Source organism: Papaver somniferum, unplaced genomic scaffold, assembly GCF_003573695.1.
Source record: "Papaver somniferum cultivar HN1 unplaced genomic scaffold, ASM357369v1 unplaced-scaffold_19, whole genome shotgun sequence".
Taxonomy (NCBI): Eukaryota; Viridiplantae; Streptophyta; class Magnoliopsida; order Ranunculales; family Papaveraceae; genus Papaver; species Papaver somniferum.
Window position 1 is genome coordinate 8,243,598 of NW_020628818.1, and position 11,006 is coordinate 8,254,603.

The 11,006-nt window shown below is 37.9% G+C and overlaps 1 protein-coding gene and 1 pseudogene across 1 annotated transcript; one reads left to right on the forward strand and one right to left on the reverse strand.

Annotated features, from left to right (window-relative positions):
• Positions 1 to 7,428: 7,428 nt before the first annotated feature.
• On the forward strand, positions 7,429 to 8,429 carry LOC113339021 (annotated as a pseudogene).
• A 191-nt stretch (positions 8,430 to 8,620) lies between these two features.
• LOC113339019 (secoisolariciresinol dehydrogenase-like) lies at positions 8,621 to 9,803 on the reverse strand. The gene is made up of 2 exons (XM_026584420.1): positions 9,762 to 9,803; positions 8,621 to 9,569 (listed from the first exon to the last, which is right to left on the reverse strand). Exons 1-2 carry the CDS (start codon positions 9,800 to 9,802, stop codon positions 8,771 to 8,773), a joined length of 840 nt encoding a protein of 279 aa, XP_026440205.1. The 5' UTR covers position 9,803; the 3' UTR covers positions 8,621 to 8,770.
• Positions 9,804 to 11,006: the final 1,203 nt, after the last annotated feature.

Genomic DNA, 11,006 nt, shown 5'->3' on the forward strand with positions numbered 1-11,006 from the left:
GAACCCAACACTGGAACTTCTGAGTTTTTTTTGCGTGTTGATCGGTTATACCTCAAATATTGCGATCAAACCGAACTGTGAGTTCGGTTATACCTGAAATATTGCGATCAAACCGCAGAGTTCGGTTATACCTGAAATATAGCCATCAAACCGAACTATCTTATTGAATCTAAAAAATGTTCAAGAACATAAGGATACCATAACTAATTGTTTTTATTCTTCCAAACATAAGAAAATAAACTACCAAAGCCACAATTTAAAAGTCTTCCAAACATAAGAAAACAAACTACCAAATCCGCAATAAAAAAGTCTTCCAAACCTAAGAAAACAAGGTACTAATTGTTGAAATCACTCATTTACGACGACCACTACGAGAAACTTTTCTACTCTTGCGTTTAGGAGCTTTAGCATTTCCTTCGTCACTATGAGTGTCCTCTCCACTGCTTTGTTGTTGAACCATTCGACTCGAACCTTCCCCTTCTTGGCGACTCCTTTTAACCGGCATTGGATCAACATTGTTGGTTGAAAAAACAATAGCCAATTGGTTGTAAAGGTCAGTTTGTTCTCGAGTGTCCATGGGGTCTCCACTCCGAATCTTTGCCATCAATTTCTTCATCAATTTAGCACCTGACTTAACCTTTTTGCAATCAAAAGCATATATAAATGACTATTTATTTTTCAATATTTCATAACATTTTGAAAAGCAGAAAAAAGAGTAAATCTCTTACCGACGCGTTCCATAAGACCAAGGCCTCATCACCACAGGTAGGTGTATTTCATAATCTTCTGAGCTTGTTTCTCCACTTCCTTCGCTTTCGCTTTCTCAGCACGGTCTTGTTGGACTTTGTTTATCACACGAGGATGAGAAAATTTTTCATACCATTGAACGTATCCTGGGTCAGCGGCATTTGGATCATCATACAAATCTAGCAAGTCTTCATTTGGAACAATATAATCCGCAATGTTGTTCCAATGGGCCACAGATGGAGCAGGTTCGTATTTGGGAACAAAATTCTTTTCGGTGTTCTTAGATCCCTTCTTCATCACCTTGAAGTTGAATTTTTCCGCTTCTGGGACAGTTTGGACGCAAGAAAATTGTCTCAATACTCTTCGAGGATTGTACATCGTACAACCGCCAGGATAAAAAAACGGTCCATTGTAACCCACGACAAGTGAGAAATCAATAACATCAACATCTTCCTCTTCTTCATCTTCATTAAGGGTGTATGGATGAAAAACTACATCTTCAACCGTTAAATCATCCAATTTCTCCCTCAACCTCAACACCTTCTCTTCCTTATTATTGTCCTGTGAGTTCAAAAATTCATATTTACCAGCTGTAGGCTTCCCATAAGGCCAAGGATTGTGAGCATGAGACAATTTCTGTTTAGGGAAGTGGTCATACACCCAAACCTATGAGAAGAACCCACAAATGATACATTCGCAGTATGATTAGTAACAATACACATTCATTCACTTATGAAAAACAAAGTTCAATTTGTTCGCAATGAGAAGTTTCAAACACACAAAGGATATTTCAACGGCGTACCTGGACAAGGGTGTATAACCCTCCAAATAAAACACTCCTAAGCCTCGAAGCTTTTCTGAGATCCGCTTGAATGAATGAAAGAACTGCAATGCCCCAACAGTAGTTGTTCACCTCATCAAGGGGGTCCAATAGTTGGAGGTAATGGGTATTTACCACGTGACCTGAAGTGTCGGAGAAGAAAATGGTTCCTAGTTGATATAACAAATAAGCAGTCACATGGTGCTTTATCTTTTCCTCGGTCATCACCAAATTTCCTTCAAGAACCAACTTGCTCGTCCCACTAAACTCATCAAACAAGGTTGTCATCTTGATCCTTTTCAACATCTTCTTGGACGTGCGGTCGTTGTTAAACGTATTATGCTCATCACCTTCGTCAGGCTCTTTAGCAAATCTTCTAAACTCACATTGTTCCTTGTCAGAGCTCCATCCTAGACACTTTTCGACCAACTTTTCAAGACGTTCATAACTCATTGAATGATCATAGACTTCTCGAACACTTGTTCCCGTAATTGGTAGGCATGTGATTCTAAAACAATCATCCGGAGTTATTGCCATCTCGCCAGACGGTATATGGAAGGTATCCGTCTCTGGATAAGCCCTCTTGGCAAATGCAGTAGCAGTGACAACATCAAATTTTTGGTGCGCGTGTTGTATCGCATTCCAAAGTACACAATCATATACCGCCAACCGGACCTCATCACACTCATTTTCGATATTCCATATCTTTATCTTTTGACGTTTTAAAACACGGACAACATTATTATGGTCCTACAATAACAACATCCTATCTTATATACTAATATATATAGAAAAATATATGTCAAAATATAATAAAATCATTGAGAAATCTTCATTGTTAAGATTCAAATACCTTTGCCGAATAGATCTTAGAATCCCATGAGTTTTTGTAGCTAAAAAAGACCCCCCCTCCATCTCTTGGAGTACCATAAGTTGGGTTCTTTGGTGGCAAACACAAATCGTCATCAGGAATGTATGCATATCTAGCACAAGGTTTTTTAGCCACCTTTCTGGGTTTTTTCTTGACTTCTTCTTGTTCAACTTCCTCTTCATCCGATTCGTCCTCTGCTTCTTCATCTTCATTGTCTCCATCCTTATCTCCATCTTCCTCATCTTCTTCATTGTCTTCCCCATCATCCTCATTTCCACCCATGACTTCAGTTGGTTCCTCTTCTCCTCCTTGATTATGTTCTTGATTACCCATGTCTTCCACAATTTCTTGATTAACTTGTTGTATCACATTGTCAACATTATCTCTATTGATATCGTGTTGGATGACAACACCCGGTAATGACCCACCTCCATACTTAGCATTTTTGGTTCCATGCTTACCGACACCACCACATTGTACTTTCCCTCTAGGCGTGGGAGTTCTCAAATCTTCCGGTAATGGTTGGTTGGATTTCTTACCTTTGCCACTAAACAATAAAACAAAAGAAATAAGGAATAATTCACGAAAAAAAAACCAACTCAAGAAAAAAAATCGTGTTCCATGGTAGAGTTCGGTTACTCGAGTATTTTTGCGAGCAAACCGAACTCCACATATATATATAAATATCCAAGAGTTCGGTTTTTCAAGGTTTTTTGCGAACAAACCGAACATATTGGACAGAGTTCGGTTATAAAAGAACTCAATATAATGGGAAAAACAGTAAAGTTCGGTTACATGGAATATTTTGTTTTTCTTGTGAAATATGGGTAGAGTTCGGTTACATGACAGTTTCAAATTTTTTTGCGAAGTGATAGACACATTTTTGTGTCTAATTTGTCCTCAATGTCCGTATTGTTGGAACTCTATTTTTGTACTAATATTGTGTTTTTATGTATTTTTAGGAAATAAACATTTTTGGAAAATTCGGCTCGAAAAGTTGATTTTGGCACCCAGAGGACAAGTGTTATTCGGACTCTCGCTTTTGGATAAGGGGTAACCTAATTACTAAGGGGCACCTCCAGGTCACCCCAAGGCAGCTGTTATTCGCACCCCTACTCTGGATAGGGGGATACCAGTTTCTTCCCCATTTGAAACGATTTTGGCGGGAAATTTCTAAACAGTTCTGGCAGAATTTCGATCGTCAAAATGAAGGGATTATGGGTCGATTCAATGGCTGAAATTTGGTATAGAGATGTGATATAGGTTAAGGAACATAGTATGGGTGACATGATCGATCAAATTTGGCTGGAATTTTAGGTATGATTCACACACCCAAAACAGAGCACGTGGACTGTAACACGAGCAAAATTGAAGTTCTTGTGTGCATGGGGGAGTTCTGCTGGCGTTGGAAGAGTGTTGAGGCGTGAATAAGTCGAATTGGAGCGTGCTGGACCAGAGAAAACGCGTGAAAAGCTAAAACAGGAAAGAAAATATCCGAAAATATTTTCTTTCACTGCCGAGGATTTGTGGAGTTATGGAGGAGATTCTATGCATGCTTCGGGTTTAAATAGAGTCCTTGGAGGTCAGAGAAAGGTTGTCGAGAGTCTGGGGGGCTGAGGAGAGCCAGAGAAGAAGAAATTCGAGTTTTCCCAAACTCGGTTTCTGCTGCTGCTGCTGATGATGAACATGAAGAACGCGAAGAACGGACCTGCAACAGCAGTCGTTTTCCTACAGTAGTAACGACTAACACATGTGGGTCGTAATCAGGCAGTCTTATTTTCCACAGCGTTTGCGACAGGGCTTCAGCAGTCGTATTTTGTCACTGAGGGTCGTAGTTCTCTGGTTTTATTGTATTTCTCATATTCTCATCATTTGTAAACCATTTTTGAGCCATAATAAATTATTTTGAGAGCATTTTTACTATGATGAGTTAAACCCCAACACTGGGACGATGGAGGAGGCCGGGCTTCATACATGGGTAATTTTATTAATTCTTTTTAAGACTTTTGCATTAAAAATTAATTGAAATATGATTTGATTAAATTGGGTGTTATTTGATTAGATGGGTCATGCTTAGCTTAAGTAATTTGATGTTCCATGCTTAACATTTACAATCAATGTTTTGAGAATCTACTTTGGCAAAATAAGAGTCCATATATGTTTTGAGCGATTATTGTTGAGAATAAATCATTGAGCCCTATGTTATGAAGATTGGCCGAATCATTAGTCCCAGTACCTCTCACCATTGTTAATATTTTTGTATATATATTTTTATTAAATCTAAAAATTCCATTTCCTTCACAAGTCTGAAACGAATCCTAATTACTACATCCCACGAAAAATCTTATAATCACGAAGCAACCGAACAGATTGGAAAACGTTCGGTTGTATGGGTACTAAACATGTAGGGAAAAAAAGAACAGTTCGGTTACATGGAAAAAAAAATTTCTTTTGTAATACGGGTAGAGTTCGGTTACATGGCATTTTTAAACATTTATGCGAAACAACCGAACAGAGTTGCTAGAGTTCGGTTATGTGGGTACTAAAATTTTTGGGAAAAATAAAACAGTTCGGTTACATGGATTTTTTTTTTTTTGTAATATGCGTAGAGTTCGGTTACATGGCAGTTTTCCCATTTTTTGCGAAATAACCGAACTCACAGTTCGGTAATCTAGTTTTAAATCCTATAGAACCGAACTGTTCTTCGTGTTCTTCATACCAGGTAGTTCGGTGAAGAAACTAGGGTAACAATAAAACACGTTCTAACCGAACTCAACACTTTAACTTCCATATGAACACTATTTTGATGATTTCTACTCAATTGAACCGATGAAAATCAAATTAAAAGTAATGGGTTTGTTGGAAAATACCTGCTAATCGGTCCCATGGCAGGCTCAGGATTGTTCTTGCGACTGTTACGCCGAATCAATTGTTCACCTTCTTCCTCAATTTCATTTGCTTGATTAGCTAGATGTCCTAATGGTGGACCTTTTCCTGGGAGTCTTTTGGTTTGCTTTTGACGAACCATTTGTATAGTTGATTGATTAATCCACGATGAAAATTTTATGAATCGACGATTAATCGATGAAGACGAGTTTGAAACGAAGAAGAAGAAGAAGAGGAGAAAACAGTTCTCCTTGTGGCAGATTTTTTTTTTCTTTTCTTTTAGATTAGGTTTCACGATTTAAGGTAGGGTTAGTGTTAATTAAGATTAATGTTAATTAGGATAAGGGGCAAATTAGTAAACTCACTACTTTAGGACACCCCTTAGCATTATAGGGTAGATGGTCTTATAAAACAATGGTCCCCAAAAAAAGTCTGGTCTCCAAAAAATCGTTCTATATTAGGGGGTTATAGTAGTTTTCACAATGATAACAGTACAACTTTTGTTACACGATGCTTAGCCCAACCCACCATTTAAGGGATAAACGATGGCCCAATAATACATCTGTGCGAACTATAATCACTGGGTCAACTAGGGGCGTAGTTTGATTTATATTTGCAAATGAACCCTGATTTTGGGCATACTGAAATCTTACTAGGCATACTGCATAAAGACAAAAAATGTTGTGAAATAGCAAAATCAGATTACCCCTTAACCCAATTTTTTTTAATGGCAAATCTGCCCTTTACGTATTAGTGTTAGTAGTATTGATTAATGATTAAATATTTTGTTTAGTGATTAAGATAATTTTCAGAATTATAAAGGTTGTTTAGATGATTTTTTGGATCATGGTTCGGCGAAACAAGTTGAGGTTCGCCTCACATCTATGAGCCAAATCTACCAATTGTTGAACGGTTCGGCTCACTGAATCTGTTTACTGCATGCGCCGAACCTATAATTTTCAATTCCAACCCTTTTGCTAGACACTAGTTCGGCTTATATGAAAGTTTCATAGTAAGCCGAACAACATCCTGAATAGCCCGGAAAAAAAATATAATTACTGGTTCGGCTTATATTTCGAAAATCGTATGTGCCGAACATCAATTTGTTATTTTTTGGATTAAAATATTGTTATTGGTTCGGCACATATTGAGATATCGTAATAGCCGAACCTCGTAAATGTGCTAGGTTCGGCACATATTATGATTATCGAATACGCCGAATTCCTATGCATCTCTATCTGTGACTAGGTTCGGCTTGAAATTTCATGGAATTTCATGCAGAACTGTTCATATACACTTACAGGAAGCTTTTGTGAAGAACAGTTCGGCTAAAAACACAACTCAATTTTGAGCCGAACCCAACACTGTAACCGTCATTTAATCGATGAAAAACAACAAATAGGAGATTGGGTTTGTAAAACTTACTTTGTTATCCTCATTTCCGGAGTTGGAGATGCAGTTGGTTCAATTTCTAGTTCAATTGGTGGTTGATTTTCAGTTTCTACACCTTCATCTTCAATTGGTTCTTCTTCTTCAATTGATGGATTAGAAGACGATTTGGTTTACCTAGTCCCTGCTTTTCTTCGTACGAGTCATTATGTGGTTGGGTTTAATCGACGATCAAATTTATACGAATCGACAATTAATCACGATGATGAATTTTTTTTTTCGCAAGAGGGGGAAGAGTTCGGCTAGAGGAGGAGGAAGAAGAAGAGATGTTAAGGGAAACTGATTTTGATTTTTTAGAAAACTGATTTTAGATTTTTGTATTAAGGGTATACAAATAATTGAACTATCCATAGGTACCCCTTATAAGGTCAACCAAGATGGGACTATTGTTTTGTATGCCTAGAAAGATTTAGGTATGCCCAAAATCAAGGTTCTTGCAAATGTCTAAATGCAATTTTTGCAGCATATCGCTGTGATTGATTGAAAGGAGTTGGTGAAGGAATTTGAGGTTTAAAGTTTTGTTTTTTTATAAGGAAGAATTATTGGGGCATCTTATATCCATTTCACTACTCAATTGATTTTCATTCTTATGCATACGTCATCATATTCATAAGCCGTCTCAATCCGGCCGGCATTTGCTGTTTATATCAATCCTCTTGCAAATTGTGATATTTTATACTAGATCTTTTCTTCTGTAAAAGACATGGGAGCTAAATCACTTTTCTCTGCTCTAGGAAGGTAATCTGATTTCAATTTATAACTGTTTTGCTTTCAGGGTTCATCCTCAGTAGTAACAAGTTCCAAATTATACTTATTGATTTATGATGATTTACTCATCTAGACTAGAAGGAAAGGTAGCATTGATCACTGGTGGTGCTAGCGGTATCGGCAAACGCACTACAGAACTATTCAGTCAACACGGTGCAAAAGTTGTGATAGCCGACGTCCAAGACGAATTAGACCAATCAGTTTGCTAGGAAATTGGTCCTGCAACATCAGCCTCATATGTCCATTGTGATGTCACCGATGAACTTCAAGTTCAAAATGCTGTTGACACTACGGTGGAGAAATACGGAAAGCTTGATATAATGTTCAATAATGCAGGAATTGTAGATGAACCCAAAGCTCGAATCATCGACAATGAGAAATCAGACTTTGAGCGTGTCCTGAAAGTGAATGTTACCGGTGTATTCTTAGGAACCAAACATGCTGCCCGTGTCATGATTCCAGCGCGTCAAGGTAGCATTATTTCAACTGCTAGTGTTAGTTCCGTTATTGGGGCTGCCGCTTCTCATGCCTATGCGTGTTCCAAGCATGCTGTATTAGGATTGACTAAAAATGCAGCAGTTGAGCTAGGCCAGTTTGGTATAAGGGTGAACTGTATGTCTCCGTATGCGTTAGCAACACCTTTAGCTAAGAGCTTCATCAAAATGGAAGATAAAGATCTGGAGCAACTTATGCATGCATTTGGAAACCTCAAGGGGGTCATTCTCACGGCAGAAGATGTAGCTAATGCTGCCCTTTATTTGGGCAGCGATGAGTCAAAGTATGTGAGTGGGCATAACATGATCATTGATGGAGGATTTACTGTCGTTAATCCGTCTTTCGGCATGTTTAAGTATCCCGAATCGCCCAAATAATTCTGTTTTCACCTGTTTCGGCTATTTTCATATCAAGTTTGACAATCCAGTGGGTTAAGCTAATTCCCTTTTTCCCTTTTAATTTTATTTTTTGGTTTGCAGTAATCTGGTATTTGGTAGCTGATTTGCTTGCATATATTGAGAGTACCAGTATGGAGATCATGACTGTATAAATATGTTCAGAAATATGTTTTTCATTATTACAAATTGCCTTTTTCGCCAAAAAAAAAGAAAAAAACAACAACAAAAGAATAAAATACACATCTTCTACATACGCATTCAACGCAACCAGATCGAAGCCATAGACATTTCTTTCTCTAAGTGAAATCAAGCTGGCTATTATTCAATCAGCAAATTCTACTTCAAACTTGCTTGCATAGACGTGCTGAAAGTAGGATTAGTTGTAGCATAACCTCCATCAACAACAAGATTAAGCCCACTAACATACTTAGACTCATCACTACTTAAATACACAGCTGCCTCGGCGATATCCTCTGTTGTTATAAATGTTCCTTTCAACACTGCCGACTTATAAATTGCTGCCTCCAACGTACTTGCCTCCATATTGACGGCATTAGTCAGCAAAGGGGTTGCAAGCGCAAAAGGAGAAATGCAATTAACTCTAATTCCATATTGGCCTAGTTCCACGCACAAGTTTTTAGTTAAGCCCACAATAGCATGTTTTGATGTGGTGTAAGCATGTGGAGTCTCACCGGCTATTACAGAAGCAACACTTGAGGTGAATAATATGCAACCTTTCTTGGCCGGAATCATGACTCTAGCCGCATGTTTAGCACCCAAGAACGAACCTAGTACATTCACATCTATGACTCTCTTGAATTCTTCAAAATCAGTATCTACTGTTGACCTACCAAATGTGCCAACTACTCCGGCGTTGTTGTACATTATATCAAGCTTACCATGCTTCTCGATGGTGCTGTCAACGAGATTTTCGAGATCAGCTTCTTTTGTAACATCGCAGTGGACGTAAGAGATGGCCTGTCCTGTGGGATCTACGTCTTTACTGACGGATTGCCCAAGATCGTCTTGAATGTCTGCAATTACAACTTTGGCTCCATACCGGACGAACAATCTGGCCGTGCTTTCACCAATCCCAGTAGCTCCACCAGTTATGATGGCTACTTTGCCATGTAACCTGCAAAAATGAGTGAAGTCAGTCATTAACTTCCGTTTGTTGCAGAAAATTAATCATAGTACAACTCATAAATTAACTTTGAATTAATATAAACCAAAATGAAAACATTTGCAACTTCCGTTTAGGATTTCAAAAGTCTGTAATCGGGTTAGCAAATTTACTTCGAATCAACCCCTTTTTTAACTTTATTACCTGTTGCTGTTGGACAACAAAGTACCATGAGAAGTACTCATTTTTGACTTTTAATATATTGGTTAAGATATAAATGATGGGATAATATTGAAGAAGAATGGTTATGGACTAATATGAGACGCCTCTTTAGTACCTTGATATAAATGGACAAATATATTGTGTTGTACAGCAGGTGTTTACCCGTACCGTCACGGCATTGTGCTTTAAATGATAACCGACGTTTTTCTGTTTTTTTCCCGTTAATGTACAGGTCACCGACGTCTTTGGATTATACGTTGAGGTTGATATTTGTTTCAGTATTTTCTACCAAGGTTGGCCCATATTTGTGTATGTTAGGTGGTAATCATGGGGTTGAAATTAATCACGTTTCTGTTTCGAAACATGTTGTGGGGCTCCTGGGATAACTCATAGTTATGACGATTTGGTTTTTCTAGAGGCAAACTTTCATAATGTCAGAGGTCGGATTCAGGATACTTTCTCTGTTTCTCAAGTTGGTCTGGGCAGCTTGTGAATTCGTCTAAATCTAGTGTTGTTTTCTTTTCAAATCTTCCCAAAAAGACTTGCTAAAGGCGTTTGTAGAAGCTTATAGATGAAACTTTCCTGGAGGATATTTGGGGGGTTAATATCAGTGGGGGCAGACTTTAAAGTAAAAATTCCACTCATTTTTTTAGTTAAGACAACTAATAGACCCAGTGGCTTGAGAAGGTCGTCACGATATCCTAAGACAACGGCTAGGTTAGCGGAAAGATGGTTATCAGTTCAAGGACCCAAGGTGACTTTGGGGGAGAGAAAATGCCTCGAGCCATTCAATGGTAGAAAAACCGCCACTCACGCTGTAAATGATTCGTTAATTTAACTTCTCTGCTCACACCAAATTCAATCTTCTATGCAATTTTTTTCTATTAAAAATTCTTCTACTTATTTTTATTCAACTTCTCTGAACTTTTCCTCCACTAGAATTCTTCTAATTTTTATATAACTTCTCTAAAAAGATTCTCAATACAAATGTCTCAATCTCAAGATATTAAGCGACAAAAAAGTAGAAAACCGCCTAAGAATAAATCTAGTCAACCTATACCGATAACATTATCGAGTTCTGATGAAGAGAATAATCCCAATCTACGTTTTGGTTCAGAATTAACCAGAGCTTAAGATCATCTCTCTAAAAAAAAAAGACCAAGATATGTACGAAGTTACCAAAGTTTATGCAGAGCTATCTCACGGTGCTAAAACGATTGTCTTAAA